Source organism: Saccopteryx bilineata, chromosome 1 (assembly GCF_036850765.1).
Source record: "Saccopteryx bilineata isolate mSacBil1 chromosome 1, mSacBil1_pri_phased_curated, whole genome shotgun sequence".
Taxonomy (NCBI): domain Eukaryota; kingdom Metazoa; phylum Chordata; class Mammalia; order Chiroptera; family Emballonuridae; genus Saccopteryx; species Saccopteryx bilineata.
The window spans coordinates 8839825-8858372 of NC_089490.1; the positions used below are offsets into that span (position 1 = coordinate 8839825).

Consider the following 18548-nt stretch of genomic DNA (forward strand, 5'->3'; position numbering starts at 1 on the left):
CTTTCTGTTTTTTCATGACTCAGTCTAGGAAGATTGTATTGTTCTAGGAATTTATCCATTTCTTCTAGATTGTTAAATTTGGTGGCATATAGTTTTTCATAGTATTCTACGATAATTCTTTGTATATCTGTATAATCTGTGGTGATTTCTCCTCTTTCATTTTGTTTTTTGTTTATATGAGTCCTTTCTTTAATTTTCTTTAGTGATTCCTGCCAAGCGTTTGCCAATCTTGTTGATCTTTTTTTTTTTTTTTTAATAATTTTATTTTTTTAATGGGGTGACATCAATAAATCAGGATACATATATTCAAAGATAACAAGTCCAGGTTATCTTGTCATTCAATTATGTTGCATACCCACCACCCAAAGTCAGATTGTCCTCTGTCACCTTCTATCTAGTTTTCTTTGTGCCCCTCCCCACCCCCTTTCCCTCTCCCATTCCCCCCTCCCCCCCGTAACCACCACACTCTTATCAATGTCTCTTAGTTTCACTATTATGTCCCACCTATGTATGGAATAATACAGTTCCTGTTTTTTTCTGATTTACTTATTTCACTTCGTATCATGTTATCAAGATCCCACCATTTTGCTGTAAATGTTCCGATGTCATCATTTCTTATGGCTGAGTAGTATTCCATAGTGTATAAGTGCCACATCTTCTTTATCCAGTCATCTATTCATCTTTTCAAAGTATCAGCTCCTTGCTTAATTGATTTTTTCTATAGTTTCTCTGTTCTCTATTTCACTTATTTCTGCTCTGAGTTTTATTATTTCTTTTTTTTTTTTTTTGCTTGTTTTGGGTGGCCTTTGTTCTTCTTTTCTAGTTTCTTTTTTTTTTCTTTTTTGTATTTTTCTGAAGCTGAAAACAGGGAGAGACAGTCAGACAGACTCCCGCATGCGCCCGACCGGGATCCACCCGGCATGCTCACCAGGGGCGATGCTCTGCCCACAAGGGGGCGATGCTCTGCCGCGACCAGAGCCACTCTAGCACCTGGGGCAGAGGCCAAGGAGCCATCCACAGCGCCCGGGCCATTTGTGCTCCAATGGAGCCTTGGCTGCGGGAGGGGAAGAGAGAGACAGAGAGGAAGGAGGGGGCGGGGGTGGAGAAGCAAATGGGCGCTTCTCCTTGTTTGCCCTGGATGGGAATCAAACCCGGGTCCCCTGCACGCCAGGCTGACGCTCTACCGCTGAGCCAACCGGCCAGGGCCCTTTTCTAGTTTCTTAAGATATGAAGTTATGTGGTTTACTTGGGCTCTCTCTTGTTTGTTCATATAGGCCTGAAGTGATATGAACTGCCCTTTTATTACCGCTTTTGCTGCGTCCCACAGATTCTGATATGTCATGTTATCATTTTCATTTGTCAGTATATATCTTTTGATCACTGCTTTTATTTCTTCTTTGATCCACTCATTTTATAACAGTATGTTGTTTAATTTCTACATTTTTGTGGGTTTATTTACTTCTTTTTTGCAGCTGAACTCTAGTTTTAGAAGCTATCGTCACAGAAGATGCTTGATACAATTTCAATCTTTCTGAATTTGTTGATTTTAGTTTTGTGGTCCAACTTATGGTCAATTCTTGAGAATGTTTCATGTACACTGAAGAAAAATGTATACTCTGATGTACTGGGATAAAATGTCCTGTAGATGTCTATCCTATCCAATTGTTCTAGTGTTTCATTTAAGGCCAATATTTCTTTATTAATTTTCTGTTTGGATGAATGATCTAGAGCTGTCAGCAGTGTATTAAGGTCTTCAAGTATGACTGCATTTTTGTCAGTTTTTATTTTCAGATCTGTTAGTAGATGTCTTATATATTTTGGTGCTCCTTGGTTTGGTGCACTGTATACAGTGTGTCTGTAAAGTCATGGTGCACTTTTGACCGGTCACAGGAAAGCAACAAAAGACAATAGAAATGTGAAATCTGTACCAAATAAAAGGAAAACTCTCCCAAATTCATACCTATTCAGTGCAGTTCGATGTGGGCTCACGCACAGACTTTTTAGAGCTCCTTATGTAGCTATCCCATATAGCCTCTACAGACTCATCACTGACTGATGGTCTACCAGAATGGGGTTTCTCCACCAAACTGCCGGTTTCCTTCAACTGCTTTTCCCACCGACTAATGTTATTCCTATGTGGTGATGCTTCATTAAAAACGCACCTATATTCATGTTGCACTTTGGTCATGGATTCGAATTTGTTGAACCACAAAACACACTGAACTTTCCTCTGTAGTGTCCACATCTCGACTGGCATGGCCATGGGCTGCTCTGCTGTATATGTGGTGTTTCATCATCATCTCTGCATGCACACATACTGCCACATCATCCTACAGAAACTGGGAGGATTTTCCTTTTATTTGGTGCAGATTTCACATTTCTATCATCTTTTGTTGCTTTCCTGTGACCTGTCAAAAGTGCACGATGACTTTACGGACACATTGTATTAAGAAGTATTCTGTCTTCTTGATTCAATGTCCCTTTGATCATTATGAAGAGACCGTCTTTGTCTCTGATTACTTTGCTGTATTGTAGTCGGCATTGTTAGATGAGTATGGCTACACTTGCTTTTCTTTGGATATTATTTGCTTGGAGAATCATTTTTCAATCTTTCACTTTGAATTTGTTTTTATCCTTGTAGCATAAATGTGTTTCTTGAAGGCAGCACACTGATGGATTTTCTTTTTTGATCCACTTTGCTACTCTGTGTCTTTTTATTGGTGAGTTCAATCCATTTACATTTAGTATAATTATTGACCCTTGAGGGTTTCCTATTGCCATTTTATAATATATATATTGGTTTCTGATAGCTTTTATCTTGTTTGGTTCTTCTCTTTTGTTTTATTGTCATTTGATTTTGTTTGTTTGTATTCCATACTTTTTTTCTCTGTTTCTTCATTATTAACTCATGGGTTTCTATAGTGGTTTTTATCAGAGGAGGTTACAATTAGGTTATAGAAAGGATATATATCATATTTTTTGTAGTACATTATCTTGAGTGCTTCTGCATTCCATCTTCCTTTGCTACTGTTAATCTTTGTCCTCTTCCATTTTTTGTTTTTGTTGTCACATATTAATCTTGTTCTTATTGTGATCTTGTTGGAGTTTTACTTGTGATTTTGTTTTGTTTTGTTCTTTGTATCTGGTTGGAAAACTCCCTTTAGTATTTCCTGAAGTGAGGGTTTTCTGGTGATAAATTTCCTCATCTTCTCTATATATGTGAATGTTTTTATTTCCTCTTTGTATTTGAGGGACAGCTTTGATAGATATGTATTCTTGGCTGGAAGTTTCTCTCTTTCAGTACTATAAATATTGGGGACCACTTTCTTCTGGCTTGTAAAGTTTCTGCTGAGAAATCTGATGATAGCCTAATGAGCCTTCCTTTATATGTTGTATTCTTTTTCTCCCTGGCTGTCTTGAGGATTTTTTCTTTGTCATTGGTTTGTGATAATTTTATTATGATGTGCCTTGGAGTAGGCCTGTTTGGGGTAAGGTAACTCAGTGTTATGTTTGCTTCTTGGATTCAAGGCTCCAATTCTTTCCACAGGCTTGGGAAGTTCTCATCAATTATTTGTTTGAATATGTTCTCCATTCTGTTTTCTCTCTCTTCTCTTTCTGATATACTCATTATTCTTATGTTTCTCTTTCTGATGGAGTCAGACAATTCCCGTAGGGCTTTCTCATTTTTTGACAATTCTTTGGTCTCTCTCTTCTTCTTTTTGTAGCATCTCCACTTGCCTGTCTTCTATGTCACTAATTTTCTCCTCTATCTGGCCTGTTCTATTAGCTAAGCTTGTTACCTTATCTTTCAGTTCATATATTGAGTTTTTCATCTCTGTTTGGTTCCTTTTTATCCTTTCAATTTCCATGGTGAAGTATTATTTTTGTTCACTAAATTGTGTTTTGAGTTCTCTAAATTGCCTTTCCATGACTTTTTATATTGCCCTGATTATTTTTAGGAGTTCAATTTTGAATTTTCAGTCATTTAACTTCAGGGTTTTCAAGTAATTATAATTTTTTCTAGAGATTTTTCTTCATGTATCTAAGCTACATCTCTGTCTTTTGTATCCATGACATTTGATTTTTTTCTCATTAATGGTATTTTAGACTGGCATTGTTAATAAGGCTAATAAGAGATAATGAAAAAATAAAATAAAAATTGAAATTACAGTGAAAAAATGCAAATTCTATAATGATAACTGGAACTAAAGCTACAAAGAACAAGGAGTAGAATCTGAGGGAAAATAACAAAAGACATAAATAATAAAGTCAAAAACATGTAAAATACCACAAAGAAAAATACTAATCAAAATATAATTGATGATGAATGATTGAATGAGAGAAAAAGAAAAAAAAGTAAATGTTTTGAAATGAAACCCTCATGAAAAACAAGAATGAAAAATATAACAACCATGGATAATGCAGTTCAAAAGGAAAAGGAAAGAAAAAGGAAAGAAGATAAAAGAACCAAAATGAAAAAAAACGTTATCAAAATGTAATTTTTCCTGGTTTTGAATGGTAGGTTCTTTTTATTTTCAGCAGGTGGCGCTGTACTACAGGTTTTGCCCCTGTGGGGCTCTTGGGCAGAGGTCTGCTGTTGCGTCACTGTGGCAATAACATAGGCTGCACTTCCGTCCTGTTGGTAGGCGGCGCTCGTGAGGGCTTGGAGGCTCTGACAATGGCAGTCTCAGTTTTCCAGGTGCCTCTCCCCACCACCATCTCTCCCACCTGAGCTAGCAGCCTGGGGACTTAGCTGTGAGGTTGCCCCAGCCATTGCTTGCAGAGCAAGAGGCACTAAGAGCAGCCAGGTCCTTTCCCCAGCACCACTCAAAGCACAGATCTGGGTAAGGCTGTGCCAACCAGAGCCGCCAGCGAGAGCAGGCAGGGCGGGGAGCTGATTGCAGATGTAGTGCCTGTCTAAGGGCCCTCGAGCATGTCTATACAGCTCAGTGCTCCGCGCATCTAATCTCTACAGGCTTCACTCTTGTGCATTGTTTGGTAGCCCACACAAGCCACATGCACACACAGCCCCCACTACTTCAGCAGTGCACAGAGAGTCCTGCATCCACCCACTCAGGCACACCACACCTGTGCTTTAAATCAAATTCGGGAATGCACTCAAAAACCTGCATCAGCCCCTCCATAATAGTCCCAGGCACAAGGGACCCAGCCCTTGTGCACGTCCCATGCTGGTGGCTGTGGAGCTAGAAATGCACAAAGATGCTGACAACAGCCCACATAGATGCCTATCGCTGATAGTTTGGAGTTAAGCCCTACAGGCTGCACACGTGCCCATGCCAGTGGTGCCAGGAAGAGCTGGTCTCACAGGGCGTGATCGTGGATCAGAGAGCACACAAAGCTGCTGGCTCCAGCAATGGCTCCCACGGGCACCTCGCACCAGTAACCTCTGTCAGAGCCTGCCCCGGTGCTTACCCCACATTCGCGATTTCAGTCAGAGCTGGCGTGCTCTTCCATCTGCTTGATCATCCACCCTCACCTGGCTTCCTCCCTCTGCTTTCAGACCCTCCGCTTCACTTGGCTTCAGAGGAAAGCGCTCCTTCCTCAGATCAGTGAGGAGAGAGAAATACTCCGTTCTGGTCTTATTTCCTTCAGAGTGGATTATATATTCAGCCACCCTTTTGCCCAATCATACCTTTGTCTGGTGTGTGTATATTTCAGGTGCTCCTGAGATTGTTTTTTCCTCTGTCTTTAGTTGTTGAATTTGTTGAAATTTCGAGGAGAGATATCAGGAGCACCCCTCATGGTGTCATTTCTCTGGTGTCACCTCTAAGATATAGTCTTTATTTATGGAATAGACAAGACGTGGCCACAATGTAGAGACAACAATTAGCAGGTGTAGAGATTTCACGGCCTCTTCTTTACAGTGTTTAGAAAACCTGTCTCATATATGTGAACATAGATATGTTTCTTCTATGTTAAGGGAAAGACACCAGAAGGTATAATGAGAAACAGAATCTGTGACAGATGATCCCAATACTGTTCTTTCTTGCATTCAACACCATGATTATTAAGATATTCTTCATTCAGGAATGAATTAAAAGAGAAACTCAAACACACTGTGGTTAAAACTGAGTCTGTGGACATAAACATGGAGGACGCAGCCCCCAGACCCCTGACCCTGTGTCACTGGAAGGAGCTGTGTGTCAGTGCTCCTTCCACAGTGTGGTGTCCACTCTGCACCATGTCGCTGCCACAGCACTGAGACTCACTGAGCATATGGATGTTTAAAGCATCCAATGAGCATAGTTAAGATGAGAAATGGAATAACAGAAACATAAGTATTTCAAATAGACCAAATAAGTTTCTTATTTTTTCAACTTTCTTTTCAGATGAATGCACACTGAGGAAAGGTAAGTACTGATAACCTCCTCCCCTTGTCCTCTGCTCACCTGTTCCTTATTCCCTTCTCTTCACTCTCAGTGATCATCTGCCTTTGTCTCAGTGTCTTGGCCATTTAACCCTGATTAGTCGTCTTCATTTGATTTTTTCACTTCTCCCATTGTTACCCCAGCATTTACCTTGCTGTTGCAATCAAGGAGACAGAGCCGTTTGTCAGATGAATTTTATGAAAAAGATATCTGGAAATATAGGTACTTTTAAAGTTTCTGTGTATAATTTTTCTCCAAAGAAAGTAAGGTCATTTGATTCAGAAACTTTCTCACTGTCATTTCTTTCCCTTCATCTGATTTACTTAACTTCCTTCAGGCCTGAGTTAAAAGAGACACTCAGATACAATAACGTTGAGAGCTAATAGCTGGACAAGAATGTTGTGAATAGATCCACATAAAAACATAATTCTGTATTGACCTATGAGAGCAGGCTTTCAGTAACTGTTGTACAGTGGTTGTAGCAACTTTGTACAATGTAGGTACTGCAATTAGAATGAAGTACATACATATATATAGACATTCAAAGGCCATTTTAAATATGACATATATCTCATAGTGGCCCACATGAGTAAATAGGGATCAAGAGTAATTTTATTTAAAAATATCAGAATAAATATTTTAAAATTTTAACATAATTCAATAAATATATTTTATTACTCCTATTTGAAATAGTTTTTTTTATCATTTTATTGAATGTATTGGGGTGATCTTGGTTAATAAATGTCTGCAGGTGGCAAATGCAGAATTGTATAACATATCATCTGAACATGGCAGTGTGGTCAACACCCCAGTCACATATCCGTCTGTCTCCCATATATTTATTTTAAACCTTTATGTCCCTACATATCACATGGTAGTTTTCAAATTGCAGTGATGATTTCAGTGGGATGGATTTTTAAGGTATATTCTTTATTCATGAAATAGACGAGTCTTATTCAGATTGCAGAAACAACATTAGCAGATGTTCGCTTTAGCTGGATCTTATTTACAATGTTTAGAAAACCTGTCTCTTGCATGTGTTTCTGGATTTAATTTCTAGGTTAAGTGACAGGCACAGTAAAATCCAGTGAGAAATAGTATCTCTGTCAGAGAATCCCAGTTTTTTCTCTCTCCTAAATTAGGCAGCCATGAATATTAAGATATTCTTCATTCAGGATCAGATAAAACAGAAACTCAAATACACTGTGGTTAACAACCAACCCATGGACAATAAACAAGGAGGACACAGCCCCCAGACCCCTGACCCTGTGTCACTGGGGGGAGCTGTGTGTCAGTGCTCCTTCCACAGTGTGGTGGCCACTCTGCACCATGTCGCTGCCGCAGCAATGAAATTCACTGATGTGTTTAAATGCATCTAATGAACATACTAAAGCTACAAACAGAGTAACAGAAACATGAATATTTCAAATAGACCAAGAATATATTCAGCCTAGCCTGTGGTGGCCCCGTGGACAGAGCGTGGACCTGGAACACTAAGGTCGCCAGTTTGACCCCGGACTTGCCCGGACACAGCACACAGGGCAGCAGCTACTGTCGGGAGCCGATCAACAACTGCTGGCTGACAAGGTCACAGCAGGAGAAGACCCACAACTGCTGGCTGACAAGGTCACAGCAGAAGAAGATCAAAAACTGCTGATTGACAAAGTCACAGCAGAGAATACCAATGGCTGCGGGGTGACAAAGTCACCGCAAAGGAAAGGCAGAACGATACTTCCCCCTTTGACTTTTTGAATTAATCTGGCCTTATATCCCCCCTTTTCTGGGTGTGTGCTATTATTTATGGCACAGGGATAATAGTACTGTGCTTTCCCTGTAGATTCGTAGTAATTTCTTTGGAAATGAGACAGAGGGTGTGAGTTCCACAGAAAAGCCCGTAAGCCCCTTGAACTGGGCTCATAAACATAAGAGGCTGGCTATGATATCCCTCGTAAAGGGTTAAGTTTGTAGGAGAATTTCTTCTTATTAACCATGTTAGAAAGAATAGATTGTGAATGGGTAGGAGGCAGTGGCTGTGCACAGAGCACTTTTCAGCCTTCACTTAATTCATCATTTTTCCTCCCTAGCCTTTTCATGTGATAGAGTAGAGAAACTTTCCTTTCTTCTTGCTTATTTGATCTGCAAATAGTAGAACACTCTAAGAAGAATATAGTTAGAACTTAACTAGTGTGTGAATATAGTAAATAAATAAAATTTGACTAGACAATAGAATCTTAGGAAAGGAGTAATGGAATGGCCCGTTGCGTGGCCTGGGATGGGAACGCAGTCAGCAAGAAAAGAATGTTTTGCTAAGAGACTTGTTTTATGACTGAAGGCAGTTGCTGGGATTTCTCAATGAGATGTTCTCATGAGATTTATATACTTTCCAAGATTCTTTGATAATGAGAGGAATGGGGGGGCATCCATAGAAGCAATAGCAATTAATGTCTTCTTAAATTATGTTGCTACTAAGCTACCTTGCAAGTTCACTCTATATATCTTTAAGTAAAAGTTACTCTTAATGTTATGTCAATTTCTTAATGGGCAAGCCTTTTGTTATCTTGTGAGAAAAGTTAGAAACTCAAGGCCATTTTTCTGAGCAAGCGGTGGTCCTTTGCTAATCCTTAATGATTTTGTCTGTTAATCTCTCTCTGCCCCTTGACTCACAACAACAGTAAAATTGAGTTATTAGTTAGTACTAATCCTTTAAAAGCTTTTACCAATGTTGTTATCGCTATTCAAATTATTTTGTAGTTGTACTTTGAATGATTTTCCACCTGATTTGTAGTTTATAGATATAAATTAACTGTTATCTGGAAACATGTAAACATAGTGAAACAGAAGCAATGATTAATACCATGTAATTGTAACTTGGTGTGAGTGTATAAAAAAGGAGCTGTACTAGCATTTGGCAGAGATGCCTGGCAGTAAATGCTAACTAGAGAATAAAGAGAAAGAAAAGAATTCGGCTCTCTCACTCGAATTTCGCCGACGCCGTCTCCTTCTGTGGGACCCCTGGATTCCCCCCGGGGCTGGACCCCGGCAAGCTACAGCTACAGTGAAGCAGCTCTGAGTCCACACTCTTCCCTCCTGCCTCTCATCCCTTCTCTATGTAATATTAACAAATAAAAAAGTCTTTAAAATATTTTTAATTACACAACAAAATTCATATTTTAATAATTTTATATTATTTTATTAAAGTAACTCTCTTTCCAATTCTTTATTACTGTAGAATACCTGTGGACAGTAGTGAGCTCTGAGCCCATGTGTAGGTGTGTGTTTGGGGGAACGTGTGTGATTTGACATTTGTTCGTGTCTTTATCTTTAATTGACCTAATTTTGAATTTTAATTTATCAGTAAACTTCAATTGCCTTTTGGTTATTTCCCATAAAATTGACATTGACCTTTTCTTTTTTGTCTTTTTCAGGACATGTTAGAGAAAAAATAGGTAAAAGTACTGACATTCTTAATCCACTTGAAATCATCTGGTTTATTTCTCTCCTTGAAATTTCTGGCCTTTTTACCCAAGTGCCCTCCGTTGGCCTGTCCTCCTCCTAGACGTCTATTGACCACTCTCCCTGTTCGAGACAGCATTTCTTCCATTTGTAGCTCTAATTCTGTTTCTTACCTTCCATCCTTTCTCATTCCTCCTTTTGTCATTTTACACAACTATTTCCCCGTAGACAATGGCTGCTCTGTCTTGCAGTAAATTGTCACAGTTCTATTAAGACATTGATGAGATGAAGAGTGTTAAGCTTACGGATACATGATTCTTAATATATACATGTATTATAGGTTTCTATTAGTGAGCAAATATATAAATGATTATGTATGTATTCCCAGAAAATATTCAAACTTACCATCTATATAAAAGTATTCCATGGTTAAGAACCGATTATTACACAATTAATACTTCCCAAACCCTTGAGAAAAAATGACTCCAAACTTTCAGCATTCATTGTCTCTCTTTATTGTCTTCTCAAAGCCTGTGTCATGATAAATATCTTTATCATTCACTGGTCAGATGTGACAGAGAGGGGTGTCCCTCTTCCACTGTCCTTGATCATCTGACCCAGGTGTTCCAAAGTCTCTAAATAATCTACATAATTTTTTCTGTATTTTAATAATATCCAGTCATGCTCTTTCTTTAGGGAGTTAGACAATGAAATTTAACAGGGTGACCTTTGTCAACTAGAGTGCATAGATTTAGAGAAAACCTCTCCACATCATTTGAACCATGCCCGTGTTTTATTCTTCAGCTTTATTGTTGAAACCAGCACCAAATGACAACAGCACTTAACATTAAGCAACTTACAGAAGAATAAAGTGACTTAAGGCACATGGAAAAGTGATACATCTCTGATCTGCACCTTTTATGTGAAGGGTACGAGAAAATAATTGATCATGATGTTTCATAAAAAAGCAAATTTAATCATTCAAAGCTTAAAATAGTTTTTTCCTAATCCTGGTTATAATCATATTTTTTCCTTACGAATGGTCTTTAGGGAATATACAGTGTGTCCGTAAAGTCATGGTGCACTTTTGACCGGTCACAGGAAAGCAATAGAAAAAAATAGAAATGTGAAATCTGCACCAAATAAACAAAAACCCTCCCAGTTTCTGTAGGATGATGTGGCAGCATGTGCACATGCACAGATGATGACGTAACATTGTTTATACAGCAGAACAGCCCACGGCTATGCCAGTAGAGATGTGGAGAGTACAGAGGAAAGTTCAGTGTGTTCTGTGGCTCGATAAATTAGCATCCGTGACCAAAGTACAAAGTGAATGTTGCCGTGTTTATAATGAAGAGCCACCACACAGGAATCACATTACTCGGTGGGATAAGCAGTTGAAGGAAACTAGCAGTTTGGTGTAGAAACCCCATTCTGGTAGGCCATCAGTCAGTGACGAGTCTGTAGAGGCTATACGGGATAGCTACCTAAGAAGCCCTAAAAAATCTGTGCGTGAGCCCACATCGAACTGCACTGAATAGGTATGAATCTTGGAGAGTTTTTCTTTAATTTGGTGCAGATTTCACATTTCTATCATCTTTTGTTACTTTTCTGTGACCGGTCAAAATTGCATCATGACTTTACGGACACACTGTATATCCCTCTATGCACAGAGCAGGAGTCATGTGAGGAGTGCAGCAAAACCTGTTTTGTGGAGATATGTGTCTCTCCTGTTCACTCCTCACCACTAGTGAAGTCCATGTTTCCTGTGTGAATACATGTGTTTTTTTCTGAATAAGTTGATAGTCTAGTGACAGAGAACACTTAGTGTTGCACATCCCAGAATTTCTGACCTAACACCCTCATTGCTTTATTTCCAGATCTGGTTTCTTGTGCACAAGGCACAGGGGAGGTGAAACAGTATTACCTCCAATGAGTGACGTGTCCTTTGGTATCTCGTTGTTACTACTTTTGTAAATATGTGTCAGTGTGTGTTCCAGAGTGAAGTACAAAAGGGATTCGATTTCTCTTCTTCTTCATCCAAGACAGTCTGTTTTCACTTGGAATGATTTGTTTATTTCTTCCTTTTCCCTTTCTCCTGAGAGTGAACAGGAGACAGGTCAGTACCAATAACCTCCCTGTCCTTCCCTCACCTGTTCCTTATCCCCTGTCTTCTCTCTCAGTGACCATCTGCCTTTGTCTCAGTGTCTTGTTCTTCCAATTCTGATTCCCCATGTTCACATGTTGTTCAGTTTCTCACATTATTACCCCTCCAATTGTCTTCTTGTTGAAATATAAAAGATAGAGCCTTTCTATCAAATAAATTTTATCAACAGCATATCTACAAGTGTAGATAGTTTAAAATATTTTGGGTGTAAGTTTTCTCTAAGAACAGCTCAGGTCATGTGATTCAAAACCTCCCTCACTGTCATTTCTTTCCCTTCATCTGATTTATTTCGTTTCATTCAGGCCTGACTTAAAACACACACTTAATACAATAATGTTGAGAGTTTTAGTTGGACAAAAACATTGTGAATAGATGCACATAACACTCTAACCCTGTATTTACTTATACAAGCACAGACCACGAATATTTTCATCCTAGCCTGTAGTAGCCCACGTGGCCAGAGCGTGGACCTGGAACACTTAGGTTGTCAGTTCGACCCTGGAATTGCCGGATCAGGGCACCCAGGGCAGCAGCTACAGCTACAGTGAAGCAGCTATGAGTCCACACCCTTCACTCCTGCCTTCCATTCCTTTTCTCTATAATATTAGAAAATAAAATATTTTCAAAAATAGATTAGTTTATAAATTTAACAGCAAAAACAATAATTTTAAAATTTTATATTATTTTATTAAATTAACCTCATTTTCCATAATTTCCTGTACTGTAGAACACCTGTGGACAATAATGAGCTCTGAGCCCGTGTGTAGGTGTGTGTTTGGGGCGGGCATTTCTGATTTGTTGTGTTTGTGGTTCATCTGAAATGTGATTGGTTAATTTCAAATTAAACTTTATCAGTAAATTTGAATTCTCTTTGTGGTTCTTTCTCATGAAATTGACATTGATCTTTTCTGTTCTTTCTTTTTCAGAACAAATTGAGAAAAATAAAGGTAAAATTACACTTTATCGAGATGGGTGCCTCTAGTATACGATTCTCATCACTGCTTAAGTTTCTATCTCATGTGTGAAAAATTCTTTACCTCTAAAAAAGGTGACAGTGCGGTGACAGGGGAATGCTTAGTGTTGCACATTCCATAATTTCTGACATAACCCCGTCATCTTTTTACTTCCTGACTTAGTGTCTGGGGCACAGGGGACAGGGGAGGACACAGCACTGCCTCTGATGTGACAGGTCCTCTTGGAACCCGATGGTTCCGACCTTCACAGATCTGAGTCAGTGTGAGCTCCTCTGTGATCTAGGAAAGGGGACGCTTTGTGTGTTCTTCTTTACTCGATATTGTGTTTGCTCTTGGAATAAGGGGTTTATTTTTTCCTTTTCCTTTTTAGCCAAGAGTGACCCCAAGAAAGGTAAGTACTGATAACCTCCCCCCCTGGTTATTCTCTCACCTGTTCCTTAGTCCCCTGTCTTCACTCTCAGTGACCACCTACCTACCTTTTGTCTCAGTATCTTTGCTTATAACCCTGATTATCCATCTTTCTTTGCTTTTCAAGTTTTCTCATGATTATCCAGCATTTCTCTTCTCACAATCAATGAACAGGGCATTTCTGTCAAATGAATTTTATCACTAATATATCTGGAAGTTTAGAAACTTTTAAAGTTTTTGAGTGCAAGATTTCTCCAAGGATAGCTCAGGTCACTTGACTCAGAACCTCCCTCACTGTCATTTCTTTCCCTTCATCTGATTCACTCAGCTTCATTCAGACATGAGCTAGAACAGACACTCAGGTACAATAAGGTTGACAATTACTAGGTGGACCAAAATGTTGTGAATAGGTGCACATAAGACCTAACCCTGTATTTACCTGTGTGAGCTGTCTTTCAGTGACTCTTGTTCAGTGAAGGTACTGCAATTAAAATAGAATATATTTATATAAAGAACCATCAAATACTATTTTAAATATGACAAATATATCATAGTGCTTCATATAGAATGAAAAAATATGATTTTATTTTAAAATATCAGATATTTTTAAAATTTTACAGAATATTTAAAATATGTTTTACTTCTCGTATTTAAAGGGTATTTTTATTTTTTAAAAATATTATTGGGGTAACGGTGGTTAATAAATGTATGCAGGTCTCAGGTGCACGATTCTGTCACACCTCATGTGTATGTCGCAGTGCGTTCCCACCCCAGTCACGGATCTCTGTCACCCTTCTATTTATTTTAAATCTCTATGTCCCTACATGTCACATAGTATTTGTTACTTGCAGTGATAATTTCAGTGGGATGGATTTTCAAGGTTTTTCTTTATTTATGGAATAGATGAGACTTTTCCACATTGCAGAAAGAACCATTAGCAGATGAAACACTTTTGCTGGCACTCTACAGTATGTAGAGAACCTGTCTCATGTGTGAGCTGAGATATTTGTTTCTCAAATAAGGTAAAGGCTCAGTAAGGTCCACTGAGAAACAGAATCTCCATCAGAGAATCCCAGTCCTTTCTCTGTCCTGAACTCAGCACCTGTAGAAATGAAGATATTCTTTATTCAGGAATGAGTGAAACAGAAACTCAAACACAGTACGATAAAAAATCAACTCGTGGACAAAAAATTGGAGGACGCAGCCCCCAGACCCCTGACCCTGTGTCACTGGGAGGAGCTGTGTGTCAGTGCTCCTTCCACAGTGTGGTGGCCACTCTGCACGATGTCACTGCTGCAGCAGTGAGACTCACTAACGTGTTTAAAAGTATCCAGTGACCATGCTAAAGCTCACAAACAGAGTAACAGAAACATGAATATTTCAAATAGACCAAGAAAACTTTCAGCCTAGCCTGTGCTGGCCCATGGACAGAGTGTGAACCTGGAACAACGAGGTGGTCAGTTTGACCCTGGACTTGCCCGGAAACGGCACCCAGGGCAGCAGCTACAGCTACAGTGAAGCAGCTATGAGTCCAAACACCTTGATCCCACGTCCCATTTCTTTTCTTAAGAATATTAATAAACAAAATCTTCTGAAAAAATACAATTATTTCATAAATTAAAGAGCAAAATCAATATTTTTTAAAATTTTGTAGTATTTTACTACATTAACTTTTTTTCCACCATTTCACTTACTGTACAGTACCTGTGGACAATAGTGAGCTCTGATTTATTATGTACATGTGTGTTTTGGAGGGACATGATTGATTCGGCATATGTTTGCGTGTTCATCTGAAACTATCCTCATTTTAAATTTAGATTTATCAGTAAACTAGAATTTCTTTTGTGGTTGTTTCCTGTAAAATTGACTTTCACATTTTTTTTCTTTTTCAGGAGAATTTGCGACAGAATTTGGTAAAATTACTGATATTCTTGTATTCTTGGTCCACTTAAAAAACATTTGGTTAATATCTCTCTTTGACATTTCTGGCTTTTTTATTCAAGCATCTCCTGTTGTCCTGTCCTCACCCTAGATGTCTGATGTCCCCACCCCTGATCTCAGACAGCACTTCTCCCATTCAGGGCTTTGCTGATTCCTGTTTCACCCTGTACATCCTTCCCTATGCCTTCTTCTGTCACTTTATACAGTCATTGCCCTGTGAACTTTGGTGACATCAGTCTTGTAGGAATTCCCACACATTCATTAAGAATTTGGTCACATGAACAGTTTCGATCTGAAAGATACATGGATTTAGTATTTATATATTTATGTATATGTGTGTGTGTATATACACAGACATATAAACACACAGATACACTCACATTGACATATATGTATCTCTATGTGTGTGTGTGTGTGTATTTGTATGTGTGTGTTAGGAAAATTTTTAAACTTAGGATCTCTGTCAAATATCACAACTCTGCGTGCCCATTACTATGCAATTGATACTTCTCCAAACCCTTAAGAAAAAGCCTCCAAACTTTCAGCATTCAGAGTCTCTCTGTATTTTCTTCTCACAGCCTATGTCATGATAAATACGTTGTATCATTCACTGGTCAGATGTGAGAGAGTGGGGCGTCCCTCTTCCACTGTCCTTGATCAAATGACCCAGGTGTTCCAAGGTCTCTAAATATTTTACATAATTATTTCTGGCCCTTAAAAATATGCAACCATGTCTGTCTTTTTTCCTTTGACATTAAGTTGACACTGTTATCAACTGACAAACTGCACTTAAAAATAAACAATTTGCAGAAGGATGAACTTTCTTAAAGTAAGTGGAAAAGCGATTCATTTCTGACCTATACTTTTTATGTGAAGAGTACAAGAAAAATAATTGATTACGATGTTTTAAAAATAATGAAAATTTAATCATTCACAGCTTAAAATTGTCTTTTTCTAACAATTACAACTCTATATTGTTTCCTTGGTATTGGTCTTTAGGAATCTATTGTCTGTGTACAGGGCTGGTGTCATATGACGAGTGCAACAAACCCTGTTTTCTCATGATGGGGCCTCTCCTGTTCACTTCCTCATTGCTGCTTAAGTCCTTGTCTCCTCTGTGAATACGTTTCTTCTTTAATCTGAAAAATGTGATAGTCCCCTGACATGAGAACGCTTAGTATTGCACATCCCAGCGTTTCTAGCATAGCACCGTGATCCTTTATGTCCTGACTTAGTCTCCTGTGCACAGGGACAGGGGAGGGAGAACAGCACTGACTCTGATGGGTGAGGTGTCCTTTGGATCCTCAGGGTTCCTGCTTTCACAGACATGGGTCCCCGTGTGCTCCACAGTGAACTAGGAAAGGGGCCTATTTCTCTTCTTCTTCTTACCAGATAGTGTGCTTTCAGTTGGAATGATTTCTTTATTTCTACCTTTTGTCTTTTACATGAGATTGACCAGGAGAAAGTTCAATACCAATAACCAACTCTTCCATTCATTCTCTCATCTGTTCTTTATACTGTTGTTTTCTGTCTCAACGATCATCTACCTTTTGATTCAGATTTTGGCCTCGCAACTCTGAATCTCTATTTCCATACGTTGCTCAGTTTCTTCCACTATTACCTCTCCAACCAAAAAACAAAGAAGACAGAGCCTTTCTGTCAAATGAATTTTAACACTACAATGTCTGGGAGTTTAGATACTTTTAAAGTTTCTAAGTGTAAGTTTTCTCCAAGGACAGCTCAGGTCATGTGACTCAGAACCTCCCTCACTGTCATTTCTTTCCCTTCATCTGACTCACTCAGCTTCATTTAGACATGACTTAAAACAGACACTCAGATACAATAAGGTTGAGAATTAATAGGTGTACAGAAACATTGTGAATAGACGCACAATGTAATAACCCTGTAATAACCTACACGAGTAGTCTTTCAGTAACTGTTGTACAATGATATTAACAAATTTGTATAATGAAGGTACTGGAATAAAAATGGAATACATGCATATATATATATATATATATATATATACATACACAGAAACATGCAAAGCTCATTTTAATTATGAAAATTACTTCACAGTGGTCCATATAGAGAGAAAAGAAATCAAGAATATTTTTTTAAATATTGAATGAATAATTATAAAAATTCTACGAAATGCCTAAAATATGCTTCATTTCTGCTACTTAATGGATTGTTTTAATTTTTATTGAATTTATTGGGGTGACATTGAGTAATCAATCTATGCAGATTGCAATGCAGCATTCTCTCACACCCCATCTGTACATGGCAGTGTGCTCACCACCCAGTCACGTATCCTCCTGTCATGCTTTTATTTACTTTAAATATTTATGTCCCAATATGTCATGTGACATTTTATAATTGTAGTGATGATTTCAGTGAAATGGATCTTCAGGATATATTCCTTATTTATGCAATGGGTGTGAGCTGACCACTTTGCAGAAACAACCATTAGCAGATGTAATGCTTTCTCAGTCACTTCTTTACACTGTGCAGAAAACCTGTCTCGTCTGTGTGAGCTGAGATATTTGTTTCTCAGTTAAGAGAAAGGCTCAGTAACTTCCTGTGAAAAACAGAATCTCCATCAGAGAATCCCACTCCTCTCTCTCTCTCTTCAATTCTATACCCATGAGTGTCAAGATATTCTTCACTCAGAAATGAGTTATAACAGAAACTCAGACACAGTGTGATTAAAAATCAGTCCGTGAACAAAAACATGGAGGACGCAGCACCCAGACCCCTGACCCCGTGTCACGGGGAGGAGCTGTGTGTCAGTGCTCCTTCCACAGTATGGTGGCCACTCTGCATGATGTCGCTGCCGCAGCAGTGAGAATCACTGATGTGTTTAAAAGCATACAATGAGCATACTAAAATTTACAAACAGAGTTTCTGAAACATAAGGATTTTAAGTAGACCAAGAATATTTTAGCCTAGCCTGTGGTGGCCCCATGGATAGAGCATGGACCGAGGACACTAAGGTGGCCAGTTCAACCCTGCTTGCCCCGACACGGCACACAGGGCAGCAGCTAGAGCCAAAGTGAAGCAGCTATGAGTCCATAGCTTCCCTCCTGCTTGCCATTCTTTCTTTCAGTAATATTAACAAATAATATAGATTTAGAAAATAATTACTTTAATAAATTAAACAGCAAATCTATTACTTTTAAAACTTTATATTATTGTACTAAATCACCTCCCCTT

General features: G+C 38.7%; 1 protein-coding gene across 20 annotated transcripts in view; it reads left to right on the plus strand.

Moving 5' to 3' along the window:
• Positions 1 to 18548, plus strand: part of LOC136322824 (E3 ubiquitin-protein ligase TRIM39-like) — a 243055-nt gene that overhangs the window by 11737 nt on the left and 212770 nt on the right. For all 20 annotated transcript variants that reach the window (XM_066254733.1, XM_066254828.1, XM_066254982.1 and 17 more), the window contains exons 3-5: positions 12936 to 12956; positions 13354 to 13374; positions 15284 to 15304. In XM_066254733.1, coding sequence (XP_066110830.1) covers positions 12936 to 12956; positions 13354 to 13374; positions 15284 to 15304 — 63 coding nt within the window. The remainder of the gene's footprint in view (positions 1 to 12935; positions 12957 to 13353; positions 13375 to 15283; positions 15305 to 18548) is intronic.